The sequence below is a fragment of the Brassica napus genome, chromosome A9 (genome assembly GCF_020379485.1).
Source record: "Brassica napus cultivar Da-Ae chromosome A9, Da-Ae, whole genome shotgun sequence".
Lineage (NCBI taxonomy): Eukaryota > Viridiplantae > Streptophyta > Magnoliopsida > Brassicales > Brassicaceae > Brassica > Brassica napus.
The window spans coordinates 15204004-15220061 of record NC_063442.1 but is presented as its reverse complement, the minus strand read 5'-3'; the positions used below and the strand labels follow the sequence as shown (position 1 = coordinate 15220061).

At 36.9% G+C, this 16058-nt stretch overlaps 3 protein-coding genes and 1 long non-coding RNA gene across 5 annotated transcripts; 2 read left to right on the top strand and 2 right to left on the bottom strand.

The window, feature by feature from the left end:
* Positions 1-264: 264 nt before the first annotated feature.
* On the bottom strand, positions 265-1749 carry LOC106432045. 2 transcript variants are annotated; one of them, XR_001286327.3, is made up of 4 exons: positions 1299-1749; positions 985-1197; positions 731-909; positions 265-563 (listed from the first exon to the last, which is right to left on the bottom strand). It is a non-coding gene; the product is annotated as an uncharacterized LOC106432045 (long non-coding RNA). The 2 variants fall into 2 exon arrangements; XR_001286326.3 differs by having other exon boundaries at positions 731-916; positions 1299-1739.
* Positions 1750-3181: 1432 nt separating this feature from the next.
* Positions 3182-6391, top strand: LOC106432052 (actin-interacting protein 1-1-like). Its single transcript, XM_022692748.2, has 6 exons — positions 3182-3770; positions 4209-4370; positions 4500-4686; positions 4761-5186; positions 5332-5745; positions 5988-6391. Exons 1-6 carry the CDS (start codon positions 3379-3381, stop codon positions 6243-6245), a joined length of 1839 nt encoding a protein of 612 aa, XP_022548469.1. The 5' UTR covers positions 3182-3378; the 3' UTR covers positions 6246-6391.
* Positions 6392-7517: 1126 nt separating this feature from the next.
* LOC106432017 lies at positions 7518-10626 on the top strand. The gene is made up of 6 exons (XM_048740368.1): positions 7518-8366; positions 8445-9134; positions 9394-9648; positions 9697-9731; positions 9798-9879; positions 9949-10626. Exons 1-6 carry the CDS (start codon positions 7518-7520, stop codon positions 10624-10626), a joined length of 2589 nt encoding a protein of 862 aa, XP_048596325.1.
* Positions 10627-11863: 1237 nt separating this feature from the next.
* Positions 11864-14098, bottom strand: LOC106432018. Its single transcript, XM_013872857.2, has one exon. It carries the CDS (start codon positions 14096-14098, stop codon positions 11864-11866), a length of 2235 nt encoding a protein of 744 aa, XP_013728311.2.
* Between the last annotated feature and the right edge of the window lie 1960 nt (positions 14099-16058).

Here is a 16058-nt window from a genome sequence, read left to right as displayed (position 1 = left end):
TTTTTCATGATAATCTTTTTCTGTTGATTTATTGAATTAAAATTATTGCATAAGCATGGACCTCACGTCCATTTTTAAAAAAACCCTCTATTATTTTAATTTTAATGGATTAAAGATCGAGATTGAGGTGCCATTCCAGCATCCAGTTAGCTACTTTGTCAAGTTTATATAATCCTTCAGGTTTAAAAAAATGGGTTAAATAGATGATTTTAAGCAACAGGGTATGTTTCCGTTACTCAATAATTTAAGATGGTCTTGTTACTATACAATAAAAATGTTGTTCAATCTATATAAAATTGATATTCACATGAAAATGGTTGTCATAAAACCATTACAAAGAGTGACCAGTCTAGTGGATAGAACAAAAAATTTGGGTGAACCCACTATAAACATAAAAGCATAGACTATTCTTCAGGTTAAGACATAGCACAGATATGATACAATAAATGTACTTGGAAGAGTGTCGTAGTTGCAAGTAATCCTTTGTAATTATCATCACCTCCTTTGACTGAAACAAACAATGCTCACCGGATGCATCCCACGCTTTCTTATTGATTCCCTGGCTGGTTTGTCAGTTATGAAAACCACAACAACTTTAGCATATCGTGTCTTGCTTTAGCATATTGATCATGCTCTTCAGAGACAGAAATATGTTCACGACATGGACACAACAACTTTTGGATCCATTGGATCCAGACAAAAGCTCTCTAGTACAAAAAAAAAAGCATACCTGACAATCAGAAAGATTCGTTCATTAAGCCGCACGTTTTCAGACACATTACCACTGCAGAAAAAGACACTGTTCAGTGGATGTGAACGATTACGAAGAGGCGGCATGGGGTTTCCAGATCGCTCATTTCATGTCTTCACCATGGTTGACTAAGGTCCGTACGGATCTTGAAGTAAAACCTATAATCTGAATAAAGTGGCTTAAATGCAAGTTCAAAACAGGATGTTATCGAACATAGATACTGATCCACTCACAGTGAGTTTGTTCTCCAGAGAGTTGTCGGACGCCGAGTTCTTCTCGAGATTCATCGTCCACGAATCAATTCTCGATGGCTTCTATGCTACTTTTGGTGATTTCGCAAGTTCTAGTCAAGCTTTTCTGCTCCTAAACCTCAGCGAGCATATTCGCCACTTGCAGAGACTGATCCCAAAAGCAAGAGTCTTTCTAGTTTTTATCCTAGCGCATTGCTGGTTCAAGCACAAACAACAAACATCAATATCGAATTTTTAAAAGCAGATAACTTGCAAGAGTTATTAGGATTTGTGAGATTCATGGGATGAAAACTCACCTTTTTATAGCTTAAAATGCACCGCCTTTGCAGAGAGGTGCATTGAATGAGAAAACGTGGTTGCATTAGCTTGATGGAGTTAAGAGATTGTTAATGGCAGTGAATCAATTCATCAAGTAACGGTTTCGGGTAAAGCAACGGAGACGAAACGATGGCACGAAGACAGATCGAACGTCATGACGATCCGTCTCAAATAGCTCTCCCAAAAACTCCATTGTTGGAGATTACTCAGATGTCAACGAACAGGATGACTCCATTGTTGGTTTCAGAGAACATTTAAGAACATCATCTTCGAGAAAGAAGCTCGATGGTCACTGTTGCCGCCTAAGGAAGAGCTGCGAAGAACAATATTTTTTTTCACGTAAACTAATTAGGGTTAGCGCGGAAAAGGGTTGGCTGGGCCAAAATCACGTTCTGAACATAAGCCCAATATTATTGTACAGACACATAATAACAAAAGCCCATGCGATACACAAACGAAGAAGTGCCGCATTCTATGGTGTTTTTACACGTGTCAGCACGTCATGCAATGAATTTATGTGCTGGCAGCTGATGGCTTCACCAAGAGAGAATAAAACTCTTCTTTATATATAAAGATATTGCCATGACCAGAATCGAATGGCATAAAAAATCTTACCAGGTTAATCAAAAAAAAAAAACTTAGTAGTCAAGTTACCTACTATACCTTGGTTTAGGTCTTATTTTTTACTTTTTCAATGATTTGTTATTTGTTCCAAACCGAACTTGATTTAAAAGTAATACAAACACAAACTAAATTTGATTAAGTACACAAATGGATGTGAAAGTTTAATATCTGGATAACCAGACTCGAATCCGATCCAGACTGCAATATTTTGGATACCAAAAATATCTAAAATACAATTATATACTTAAATAAATTAGTTATTTTAAATTTTATATCTATTAGATATTTATTAATATGAAAATATCTACAAAAAATATGTTCAAAATACTAAATATATATTATTTTTCTCCATATAAATATTTAAATTGAATTATTTTTTATGTAAATTTAAGTATTTAGGCTTACATTTTTTCAAATTTTTATCTTTTATATTATATTTATTTTTGGATTTTGAGGATTAAGTATATTTGGATTTTTGTTAAAATACTTCTCCAAACTCGAATCTGAACCGAACCTGCAATGATATGAACCAAATCCAAATCAAAATTTGTAAATATCTGAATCATATTTATATTTCTAACTCTAAAAATTTGAAATTTGAATAGATCATCTCAATCTGAACGAATATCTGAATGTCATCCTTTGAAAAGACTATACGAAAAATCTCTTATTATAACGTAAAAGAAATACTTTAATCAATTATTTCACTCTGCGCAATTACTACCTAGTCTTTATGTTAAGTAAGAACCCTCGTTAAATTTTTGGTGATGAAATCAAGAGCACTCCCGGTCTAACATTTTTATTTTTTTTTATGCAACATGCCATAAACGTTGGTCGGTTTATTTGCCTATATATGCTCCGGACCGGCCATGATCAAGAGAGTGGTTCAATCTGTTTTGTAGATGATAACATGTGGCCAGATTATGATCATCGTGCTTTAACTTGCAATGCAATATCTTCAAATATTGCCATGACCAGAATCGAATGGCATTAAAAATCTTACCAGGTTAATCAAAAAAAAAAACTCAGTAGTCAAGTTTCCTACTATACCTTGGTTTAGGTCTTATTTTTTACTTTTTCAATGATTTGTTATTTGTTCCAAGATTTGCTCTCTTATTATCAAAAATTAACATTTTAAAGTTGAATAAAATAATATAAAATATTTAGGTTTCTTTTAGCATAAATTTTAATTCTCAAATTATTTTTGCAATTAATCTGTTTTTATTTTTAAAATTTTTCAAAAGAAAAAAAAAAGTTATGGTGTAACACCGAGGGGGCAACTCGAAAACCTAAATTTAGCAAAGTTAAAATCAGCAATGTTCGACCATGAGACTTGTTCAAAGTCCTGAATTTCTGGCAATTTTTCGTTTAAACTCACCTCCGAAGAAGAAATGAAACACTTCTCCTCTCTCTACTCCATCCAATAATTCGAACATGGCTAAACTAGTCGAGACATTTCCTTGCGTTCCGTCCACAGAACGAGGTCGAGGCATTTTGATCTCAGGCGACCCCAAATCAGACACCATTCTCTACTGCAACGGCCGCTCAGTCTTGATTCGGAGCCTCCAGCGACCTCAAGACGTCGAAGTATACGGAGAACATGGCTATGCTGCTACCGTGGCACGCTACTCACCCAACGGGGAGTGGATCGCTTCCGCTGATGTCTCTGGTACGGTTCGAGTTTGGGGAACACACAATGGGTTCGTGCTTAAGAACGAGTTCAGGGTCCTTGCTGGTCGGATCGATGATCTCCAATGGTCCTCTGATTGTCTTCGGATTGTCGCTTCTGGCGATGGAAAGGGCAAATCACTTGTTCGAGCCTTCGCGTGAGTTCTCCTCCACTTCATCTTATTCCTTTTGTTTACGATTTGAGTTTCTTGGCTAACAAGTTAGGTCTTATGTTTGTGTATTTCCAAGATGAATTCCACATTGTATTTGTATGTGTTTCTGATATTCTATTAGATGGAAGGATCTCTTGGATTCCACCATTTTCATTACTAACTCTGTGATGATTTGCTGATTTTTAGATTAAATTTCGAGTAATACTTGTGTTTTGTATATGATTTTGAGTTTCTTCACTGACAAGTTAGGTCTTAGCTTCCAACATTTCCATGACTTATTCCACTTTTGTATTCGTATGTGTTTCTGATATTATATTACCTCGAAAGATCTCTTGGATTCCACCATTTTCATGACGGATTCCACAATATAAGGTCAATCATTTTACGTTTGTGATCTCATACATCTGTGTCCATTACATATAGATGGGACTCTGGCAATACAATGGGAGATTTTGATGGACACTCTCGTAGGGTTCTAAGTTGTGCCTTCAAACCAACGCGACCTTTTCGAATCGCTACTTGTGGGGAAGATTTCTTGGTTAACTTTTACGATGGACCACCTTTTAAGTTTCACTCTTCTCACAGGCAAGTTACTCCCTGGTCATTGATATGATATGTCTAGATTTTTCTGAGTTATAACCAGAAGACACATGTTTGTGTGTTTGAGATGTTTCTTGACTAATGAGATCTGTCTATGAGTTTTCTCATTCACAGGGAGCATTCCAACTTTGTCAACTGCATCAGATATGCACCTGATGGTAGTAAATTCATCACCGTAAGCTCGGATAAAAAGGGTATGATTTACGACGGTAAAACTGGAGACAAGATTGGTGAATTGGCCACAGAAGATGGTCACAAAGGCAGCATCTACGCCGTTAGCTGGAGTCCCGACAGCAAACGGGTAATGTTATGACATCAACGTGTACCAAACTCTGCACATTCTTGCAATATTACTGACATTCGTGAGGTTTTTAGGTGCTCACTGTCTCTGCGGATAAGTCTGCCAAGATATGGGAGATATCTGAAGATGGAACTGCTGGTTCTGTAATAAAAACATTAACGTTTACAGAATCTGGTGGAGCAGAGGACATGCTTGTGGGATGTCTTTGGCAAAACAATCATCTCATTACAGTGTCTCTTGGCGGCACCATGTCCTTGTTCTCTGCAGATGATATGGATAAGCCTCCCTTGTTGTTATCTGGACATATAAAGAATGTCACTTCTTTGGCTGTTCTTGGGGGAAACCAGAAGACGATTCTGTCTTGTAGCTATGATGGTCTAATAGTCAAATGGTTACAAGGAGTTGGTTACAGTTGCAAGTTACAAATGAAAGATAACACCAAAATCAAGAGACTGGCAGCTATTGACTCCAACATTCTCTTAACCGGTTTTGATAACAAGGTAGAAACATTGTGATTTGGATTTGGAATGTACTGAGTCAGTTATATTACATTATAATTTCTCAACATTTAATCCGCGTTTTGAAAATGTCAAATTATTTCTGATATATAAAAAAATTGTTTAATGAAAATTATAATTCTGACAGGTCTGGAGAATGCCTTTAACTGACAACGGATTCGGAGCTGCAGATCATGTTGACATTGGAAATCAACCTTTGGACATAAGCATAGCTGTTGATACGCCAGAGTACACAACACTTGTGTCTTTTGAGTCTGGAGTTGTGTTGCTCAATGGTCTGAGCATTTTGAGCAAGATCGATCTTGGTTTTGTGGTGGCAGCTTCTGTGATCTCACCTGACGGGAAAGAAGCTATTGTCGGAGGACAAGACGGTAAGATACACATGTACTCAGTCTCAGAGGACAATAGCCTCAAAGAAGAAGCTGTACTGGAGAAACACAGAGGTGCTGTGACAGTGATACGTTACTCTCCTGATTTAACAATGTTTGCTTCTGGTGACGCCAACCGTGAAGCTGTTGTCTGGGATCGCGAGACCAAACAGGTAACAACAATCATATGCTTCTAGAAACATTGTTCCACCTCGGAAGTTGGAAGAAATTTATTATAAGAAAGATGAACCAATTCATTATTGTTGGCAGCACATCTAACTTAATATATATATATATATATATATATATATATATATATTTTTTTTTTATCTAACTTAATATATGCTTTTGCTTGTTGTGTCGTACCAAATCATTGGTTAAGCTAATCTAGGAGGGTTGGTTTTATGTTTTGAAGGTAAAGCTAAACAACATGTTATTCCACACTGCTCGTATAAACAGTTTGGCATGGTCACCAAACAACAAGATGGTAGCCACTGGGTCTGTAGACACTAACGTCATTGTATATGAAGTGGACAAGCCAGCTTCGTGTCGCATAACCGTAAGACACGCTCATCTCGGTGGAGTTAACGCAGTCGCCTTTGTTGATGAATGCACCGTAGCAAGTTCTGGTGAAGATGCTTCGGTTCGTATGTGGCATATTGAGCCTCAATGACCCAAACCAGACTTCTCATTACATTTTTTTCAGTACCAATCTTCAAAGTTGTAGTTTCTATTCCAAATCAGAACAGTCACTTGTTTGTATGACTGCATTAAGCTAAATATCTTATCAAGAAATGTCACGGATCAAAATTTAGCTTATATAGTTACGTGTCTGGGTAACGGATTTTTAGGTTATTGAGTTTTCGACTTCAACTTCTAGTCCTCATTTAGGTTTTTATATAGGGAAATTTGGAAAAAGAGAACAAATTAACTATACTATTGTCCCCTTAGAATGCTTATACTAATCTTTGTCCCCTTAGTACTAAAAAAAAATCAAATCCAGTTTTGCCCTCGTAATTAGATTTATAAATATAAAGGTTAAAATGTAAAAACATAAGTAATTTCCAAATTGAGTTATAATATGATATACTAAATAAAGTTAAAAAATCAAAACCCAATCGTCCCCAACATCTCTCCGTCGAACGTCGAGAAAGGCGATTCTCGTGGTCGCCATCAACGTCTTCCGTCCGGCGCGTTTTGGTTCGCCGGTGAACTCTTAGTTGTCGTGCCATCTTTCTTTCCTTCTTCTTCCTTCCTCTGTGGTAGTTTTCTGTTTTCAAGACGCTTATTTTCTCAAACTTTGTTTTCTCTATGAACCCTAACTGAACTTGTTTTCTCCAACAGCGTAAATGACTGTTGGCACGAGGTGGACGAAGCTTTCATCACTGATTAAGAACAAGTAGGTGTTCGATTTTCATCTCGGTTCCTCTTTTCCCAAAATTAAAGGTTCGATTTTGAGATCCCCTTTTTTATTCGATTTGGTTTAGTGATTTTGTTGATGTGCATGTATTAATAAAAGCTTCGATTGGCTTAGAAATTCAAATTGTGAAAGTCCATTGTTTGAGCTTAGACAATGATAAGTTCCGATGATAATGTAAGAGTTCTACGAGTGCATTTTTAGATAATAACCAGTCCTAAGGTTGAATTTTATTTTGGTGGTGATTGAATTTTTAAAAAGTAAATCGATTTGTAGTTTTGGGTTGAGTTCATTGTGAATTTTATGCACTATTTTACATGTATAATGGTTTGATTGTAGTTTTCGGTTGAGTTGATTGTTAGTTTTATGAATTTAAACAAAACATCTTAATATTGAGTATCTTTATGTCTCTCGTAAGCGTTTGGAAGTGAGTAAATCGGGTATAGTTGGGTAGCTTTGACTCTGTGTCTTTGCCGAGTCTGCAGATTCACTAACAAGTTGATGTTTTTGATTTCGTGTTTTATAGGAATGGCTTACCAGTTTCCAAAACGCATTCTTGAAGAAGGAGCTGAGACCCAGATTGATAAGATTAACAATACGTGTAGGCGTCGGACGTTGGATATGGTGAGGAGTGTTCTCAAGGATGAGTATGAGGAAGTTTTGCAAGACCCGGTCTTTGGTCCGATTCTGGCAATCCTAGAGAACAAGCTCCTGTACTCAGGGAAGATTATTCACAGCTTCATATGCAAGCAACTCAAGGTTTCCAAGCTTCACGAGCTGTGGTTTGTATTCGCAAGGAGGCCTCTTAGGTTTTCACAGCAAGAATTTTATGCTGTGACTGGACTCAAGTTCAAGGATGAACCTGACATAGACTTTGAAGATTGGGAGGATGATAAGGGGTTCTGGAGCAGGGTTTTGAAGCAGAACAAGAAGATCAGCTTATTGAGTATAAGGACTGAGCATCTTGAAGTCTGTAACAAGTGGACGTATGTGGACAGGGTGAGGCTAGTGTATCTTTGTATTATCCAAGGATACCTCATAGCTAAAGATGATAGAGTTTCTATCCCTCTAGAATATATTCGCTTGGTGATGGATTTTGGTAAGATGAGGATGTTTCCTTGGGGTCTTCACGCATATGATGAGCTGATTGATTCAATACGCAAAGCAACAAAAGATCTACATTTGAAGAACAGTTACGTGTTGGATGGATTCTCCATTGCGTTTCAGATATGGGTTATGGAGGCAATCCCCGACATTGGTACTATGGTGGGTCAAAAGCTCAACAAAAACATTACCAAAGTGAGATGTAGGAATTGGAAAGGAAGTGGGAAAGTGTCTTATGAAGATATCAGTAGCCTAGAGTCGCACTTCGATAAGGTAATTAGCTTTCTTCTATTTATAATCTGTTCAGTCATCAAAAACATTAAGTTTGTTGTTTCGGTTTGTTCTTGTCAGGGAGAGTTGTTCCCTTTTATATCTGCTTCTGGGAACTCGGATTTGATTGATAGTGATCAGTTCTTCAGGGAAGATGAGAAGCATGACGAAAGAGTTGGACGTATTGTTGCTCTGATCAATGCCAAACAAGATTGGTCAGAATTCGACTGGGAAGTTCACGCTTTGCCTCGAAGTGTGGAGCTGTCTGATTCAGAAGAGGGTGTTGATGTTGGAGATGTCACAGAAACCCATGTGGAGGAACCGTCACTTGTAGAGGAACCGGCTGTTGTTGCAAGAAGGGGCAAGCGTAAGGTAAATGATCGTGGTGCCGAGACCCGAAAGAAACAATTGCTTTGTCAACGGGCGGCTGAACATAACAGTGGTATCTCCGGTCAGATGAAGACTTTCATTGAAGGATTATTCACCTCTTTAAAAGAGGTGGTGCAGAAAGACATCCAAGAGCGTTTTGACAAGGTCGACAAAGAGATGGCTCAACTCAAGGAAGTGGTGTCTAAGATCTTGGGTCCGTCAGATACAATGGGAAAAGAAAGAGCCACTGACATTCTGTGTCCTTCAGCAACAATGGAGAAAGACCAATTCCGAGAAACATCACAGAGTCTGTCGCCTTTAGCAGCAAAGGAAAAAGGCAAAGGCAAGGCAGATGAGACTGGAGTTCCTCCTACGGTTCGTCGTAGCCCTCGGCCAAGAAAGGTAACCACAAAATGAAGCTTTGTAGTATGTCAGGAGAAATTGCTTGTGTTTTAATTTTCTCTTGACTGTTGTGTACTGTCTTTGGTATTTGCTTGTAACATCGGATTGTAATGTATTTTGTTGTTTGATATGAAGCGAACTGATGACTATGACTTGTTTAATTGACTCTATTGTAATATAGTTTTTTTCTGTGGTTTGCCTCTTTTCTTCTGTTCTCGTATGTTTTAGCTATTAATATTATGTTTGGTGTTATTAACAGGAGATTGAAACTGATGATATGTTGGATTTTTTGAAAAATCTGTCACAATCATCGAAAAATAAAGATATGGGGACCCAAGAGTATTTACAAGACGCTGTGGGTAACCTTTCTCAAGCATCACATGTTAGAGGTTTCGATCCCTCACAAAAAAGCTCAGCTGAAGAAGCCGTAGAAATTAGTACTCCTTTATCATCATCTAAGCCTGCGGATTACAAAACACTCAGTCTCAAAGATACAGACTTACATGAGGACCGGGTGAACGACATAGATTATTCATTAGTTTTTGTCCCTGAGGACTCATAGGTAAAATTAAGGGAGTGGTGTTCAACTTCCAAACAGTAAGTTTTTGGCGTGCCTTACTGTATTAAATTCGAACTGTCTTTTAACTATGTTTTGTATCGCAGGCACCTCAAAATTGGACCTTCTGTCTACACAAGTGAGTTAGCAAAACGTGTAATGGGACCTGCAGTGTGGCTAAAGAACGATGTGAGTTATAAAAAAGTCTGTTCTAATTTTTTGTACACCAACTTACTAATTTTGTATCATTACTTTCAGGAAATTGATGCTATGTTGTACTTATTTCGCGAGAGAACTTCTTTGGGACGATGGAATCAATCCAAAGTAGCCTTCATGAGCTGCATATTCAGTAATCAAATGAAGAATTCTTACATAGATTTCAAGAAAGACAGGAAAGGTTTCAAAGTGCAAGGACTGCTCCACCAGTACGGAATTGGTGAACTTCCTGCACACGGACGAACAGGACTAATGTGGGATCTCGATGTGAGTCGCATGTACGTGCCTCTTCTTGTTCACGGTAACCACTGGATCTCTATGTGTGTGAACTTTGTTACTCGTTCAATAGAGGTCTTTGACTGTGGAGGAATGAAACACAACAAGGACTTGGAGCCATTTGCACATCTCATCCCTAGAATTGTCAAAGCTGTGCAGTCTTCGAAGAGTAAACTAATCGTCAAGCCATATGATGTCACTTACGCCCCAATGCCCTTCCTAAACAAGACTAGCAGTGATTGTGGAGTATATGCGCTGAAACACATTGAATGCCATCTTCTAGGCATGGACTTATCATTAGTGAATGACGACAACATTCGTGAAGCTCGCCTCAAGATTGCGTGTGACCTGTGGGAAGCTGCTAATGATCCTGTCATTATTTTGAGAATGTCACAGTTTATTCCTCCGAAGACCACGACAGATCCTGTAGTTACAATTTTATGAGGCTATTACCATTATGACTAGCATTATATTTGAATCTCTTGTTTAGTATTGTATTTGAATCTCTAGTTTAACAACGACTCTGTTTTTTAGTTTCATTTCTCTCTATGTTTTTGTTCTTATTTGAATATTTGTACACAATAACAAACTAGACCCTAAATGTAACTAAACTAAGCCTTATCAGACATCAAACCCTAACTATACCCTAAATGAAACCTAACTAGACTACAAAGCACGATATCAAACTAGACACTAAATGAAACTAAACAAAGCCACACACGATATCAACCCCTAACAATACCCTAAATGAAACAAAACTAATCCATATACGATATCAAACCTACCAAGACTACAAATCTCCCATCATAATAATCAATACAAATCTTAATAACAAAACACATGCAAGTAGACCCTAAAACTTGACCCGATTAAAACCATGATTTGCCCTAAAAATAAACTTATATAAGACCAATGGCGAGAAACCCTACTTATCTCATCTTTAATTTCTAATCTCCTTCGTTCACTCTTCAAAAAAACGAACATGATTAACAATGGAGGGATTCCTTCCAGATGCTGGTGTGGGAAAGGGATTGTCACTTATGTTTCAAGAACAGAGGAAAACCCATACAGACGTTTCTTCAGATGTGAGATTGGTTTACAGGTAATTCTGATAAATAATTACTTCCCTAATTACTTTTCATTCTTCCAAGTCGCAATTGACGTTTTATGTTTCGATTTAGAGAAAGAAAGAACAACATCTTTTTAAGTGGGTCGATGAGGCTCTCTTTGACGAGATTCAAAGGATGGATGAACAACACTCGAGAATGGCCAAAGAAATTGACGATCTGAGAAGTTCATTGAACAAGATAGTGCTAGAAGAAGTTACGAAGCAAAAAAATTTGGCAGATGTAGGTTGTTTAGGATCCATGCTCAGTATTTTATGTCTGTGTTCGAAACGTGATTAATATTGTAACATGTCTCTGATTTTACATTGAGAAGATCGAATCAGATTGATATTCTATTTTCTTTTGATAATCAAATAACTTGCATATGAAGAAGGGATTTTAACAAAAAAAGTCTGTCGATAATCAAATAACTTGTATAAAACGAAGCAAATACTGGATTTTAACACAAAACATAAAACTGAGTTCAACATAAAAAATCCAAGTTCGAGATGAAACAAAGATAATACTAGAAACAACTCTGAAACATAACTCGCCTAAACAGAATGGCTTGAATATTATATTGCTCTATCACATGTTGACCTATTGTGACCAACAATACCACATCGACTGCATTTGCGACGGATAGAGCGTTGAGTGATTTTTGACGAACGGATCTTGTCTTCAACTGTCTCGTACCTGCGTTTCTTTCTCCTACCTGCACCTCTTCTACTCTCTGGAGGAAGCACTTTTGCTTGCTTAACGTGAGATGGGACAATCCATGAATCTTCCGGAACAGTAATAGGATTCATGGTTTCCTCATACACCGATCTCCATGAAGCAGTGGTATACATGTCATCAGTAAGTGTGTGCGCTTGTTTGCCTACACTGAAAGCTGCTTTTATGGCGTGCCTGCATGGGATTTTCATCAAATCGAATTTCCTACATGAACATGTGCGTCTGACCAAGTCAACCAAACATTCAAAAGTGTCACCTTGAACTAAAAACCTGTCATCGCCAATTGGAGAAACCAGAAACTTCTTACCCTTCTCAATCCTTCGGTCAATCTTCTTCTCCACCGCAATGGTCAGTGGCTGCGTGTGCTTAAAACTTAAAGTTCTACGCTTGAAAAACCAACGAGTCATCATTTCCCTTATGCTGTCCAACAAAGGTATAACTGGAAACTCTCTTGGCGAACGCAAAGCAGAATTTATCGATTCAGCAGGGTTAGTGGTCCTAACATCATACCTGTAACCCGGAAATTGACAGCGAGCCCACTTACTCACATCAGCTTCTATTAGATAGTTTCCAATTTCAGGACTAATTCCAAAAATAGCAGTGAAAATCTTCTTAAAGTCAGCAACTCGATAAGCTTTAGAAGCCTTTGCAACCAAACCAGCGACACCTTTACCCTTGAAATATGTTACAACATTGTTCAGCAAGTGGTGAATGCAAATTCCATGATGAGAATGCGGATACACTTTCGCAAGAGCTTTAGCAATGGAGGCGTTCCTATCAGACACAAAAGCTAAACTCTGATCATCAGCAATGACAACATTAAGTTGTCTCATAAACCATTCCCACGAGCGGTCATTCTCTGAGTCGACAACTCCAAATGCAATAGGATATAGGTTCGAGTTACCATCTAAAGTAGTAGCTACCAGTAACACTCCTTTGTATTTGCTCTTCAAAAAAGTCTCATCCACAACAATAACTTTTCGAATGCCAGCATAAAAACCGCGAATAGACTGACCATATGAGATGAAAAGGAATTTGAATCGCCCACCGGTATCAGTTTCATAAAATGTGTGTGTTCCTGGATTAGCTTCCTTCATCATTTGCAAGTATTTGGGAATTTTTTCATAACCCTTCTCTGGAATTCCTCTCACAGCATTTACTGCATACTCACGTGCATCCCAAGCTAAAGAGTAGGATATCTCAACTCCATGATCATCCCGCATAAACTGGATGATATCATTAGGTTTCGGCCCTTCCTTGACACTTTCGTACTTATGCATAATGAGACTACCAACTGATTTTGATGAAACTGTCCGAACAGAGTGATTCCTTGATGATGGAGAACATGAATGATCAGGTACATACTTTTTGATGATAAAATATGAAGAACCTGTTAATCCCTCTGCGCGAACACGCCAGCCGCAATCATCATCCGCACAACGAACGTACCAAACTCTTTTATCCGATTTGCTAACCTTGTAGTCGAAATTATGTTTCATTGCACATATTTCCATTGTTGCCTTCAAAGTGTTTTTTGTAGTAAAATGTTGACCCTTCTTCACCACATCAAGGAGAGAAAAACGAACTGTCTTTACATTGATCATATCTTTTTCACGGTTGCAATCATCATCACTTTCATCCACCTCAACATCTTCTTCTGGAACTTCAAACGACATAGGCTGTTTCTGTCTGTTAGGCGACTCAGTAGCTTCTTCATTCAAATTCAAATCGACTTTGATATTGCTAGGCTCGGCCTTAGATCGAATACACACAGATAACCGCGTCGAAGCTTTGTTCTTCACATAGGTGAGAAAATTTTTGAGTTGCCGATCATTGGTGATGAATACAGTTGGTGAGTCGATGCCTATGACCAAATCAGAAGGTAAGTAACTGAGCTCGATATTGACCATGTTTACATCGATTCCAAAGTCTTCACAAACCATAACTCTTAGGTTGTCAAAGGTTTTGCTTGTGTCCAAAGTAAGTAATCTACCTCCTTTTACTTCATCAACAAGAAATCTCCATCCACTTCTTTTGGACGATTTCCACAAACCAGAAGAAGCATAGATGTGCATCTTCTTATGTTAGAGAGACAAAATCTTGGAAAAACTAGGAAAAGATGAAGCCCCCAACTAGGAAAAGAAGAAGCCCCACGATGCAAATCCAAAATCAACGTGGTAACGATGAAGATTTACATTTAGACAATATTATTTTAAAAAGGAAATAAAAAAGATTTAATAGATTTAGGGAATATTTTTGTAACTGTTTTTTCCTTAATTTTCGGATTTTGTTTAAAAATCTTGTAGAACATACATTCTACCATGTTAGAAAAAAGATGAACACGTAGATAGGAAATACTGTATTTATAGATAAAAGAAGACATCGTAGATTGTATGTTCTCTCAAGGCAGATATAAGAATATTTAGTATGTCTTATGATCTACCAAAAATACAGAACATAGAAGGAACTGTATAATTTGTTTTCTTCCACACTAGATGTATATGTTTCTGGTGTATTATGGATTCTTCGTTGGTACATCATTGTGTTCGCAGTGTATAATGCACTCTACGGATGGTAGATCAATGTGTCTTACCTAGATTGCATTTTCTAAATCTTAGTAGATGGTAGATCTGACAATCTAACTCTTTTTTCCCATTTTTGAACTTAACATTCTAACAATTTTTTGAATACAAAAATATTTTTCATATATGCACATGCTTAACTACTTCATGTTTTATATTTTTAAAATTTTTTTAACATGGTAAATATAATGATATGAATTTTTATTAATAAAAAGGGTAGTGAAAGTCAAAATGTGGAAAAATATGATTTTGTACTAAGGGGACAATAGTATAGTTAATTTGTTCTCTTTTTCCAAATTTCCCTTTTATATATGTCCAGATCATGCCTGTTAATAATACTTTGGGTTTAGTAGAATTTAGATAAAATATTTTAAGATCTATTACGGAACTAAATGATTTAAAGTTCAGTTAGTAATATTTAAGTTTATGTATTTTTGATATCATATCAAACTAAACACTTAATTAAATATTTAAAAACTGTATCTAGATTTCGATTGTTATATTTGAGTACTAATTCATGAATTCAGTTACTACATATCGCGATCAAGTTAATTTTACGATAGTTGATTGCACTGATACTTTTAAATTGAATTAATTATTATAATTGTCATTATTAATATTTTGTTTATTTTCTTTTTATTAATATTTTTGTAACCAATTTATTAAAAAAGGATTTTTTGTAGAGTGAATTGGCTTAAAACCCAAAAAAAAAAATTAACAAATTATCTATGATGGAACAAGTTTTGTGTCTATCAATGAAAGCACCATAGCGTGGATTTAGAGTATTGACTTAATTAGGAAAAATATTGTATATGTAGGATGCAATTTCACTTTTTTGAAACCAAATTGTTATAAAAGGGAATCAATACAATACTAAAAAAGGGATATAGTCTATGGGAAAAGTGTCCACGTCCTCATAAAAAATCCACCAATCATATAGCTTCGATTCTCCACGTCACTATTGCCTTCCGTTGACTGGAAATCCAGCCATTAAACCTCCGTGAATCTCTTTGTCTGCTTCTCTGTTATCAAGATTCTCTTTACCGCTGATCTATTCCTCTCCCTGCAAATTCGTTTTTGATAAATTAATTGCCTAAAGCAATTATTCAACATTCTTGCCTTTTCACTTTCCTTTTTCATTCAGTTTATTGAAACAAAAAAAAATGCAAATTCAAAGATTCAAATATCACATCAAAAGCTAAAGAATACTCAGATTCCTACTCCTCTTACTTCAAGGCCACCATTGATCACCGTGTCAATCTATACACAACCAATCACGTCCTCTTCTCAAACCGTTCCTCTGCTCACGCTTAGCTTCATCACTACGTCGAACCTCTCTCTGCAGTGAAAATCTGCCAATGGGTATAGGAGGACCTCGACATCGCAATTCTAGGCAGTTTTGGGGAGCCTTATGAGGTAATATTCTCGCAATACTTTTCTCTTTATTTTTTCT

Coding starts and splice junctions, on each gene's coding strand:
- LOC106432052 (XM_022692748.2), top strand. CDS start 3,379: ATGGCTAAACTAGTCGAGACATTTCCTTGCGTTCCGTCCACAGAACGA. Junction 3,771..4,208: donor TCACTTGTTCGAGCCTTCGC/GTGAGTTCTCCT, acceptor CATTACATATAG/ATGGGACTCTGGCAATACAA. Junction 4,371..4,499: donor AAGTTTCACTCTTCTCACAG/GCAAGTTACTCC, acceptor TCTCATTCACAG/GGAGCATTCCAACTTTGTCA.
- LOC106432017 (XM_048740368.1), top strand. CDS start 7,518: ATGGCTTACCAGTTTCCAAAACGCATTCTTGAAGAAGGAGCTGAGACC. Junction 8,367..8,444: donor TAGAGTCGCACTTCGATAAG/GTAATTAGCTTT, acceptor TGTTCTTGTCAG/GGAGAGTTGTTCCCTTTTAT. Junction 9,135..9,393: donor GTAGCCCTCGGCCAAGAAAG/GTAACCACAAAA, acceptor TGTTATTAACAG/GAGATTGAAACTGATGATAT.
- LOC106432018 (XM_013872857.2), bottom strand. CDS start 14,098: ATGCACATCTATGCTTCTTCTGGTTTGTGGAAATCGTCCAAAAGAAGT.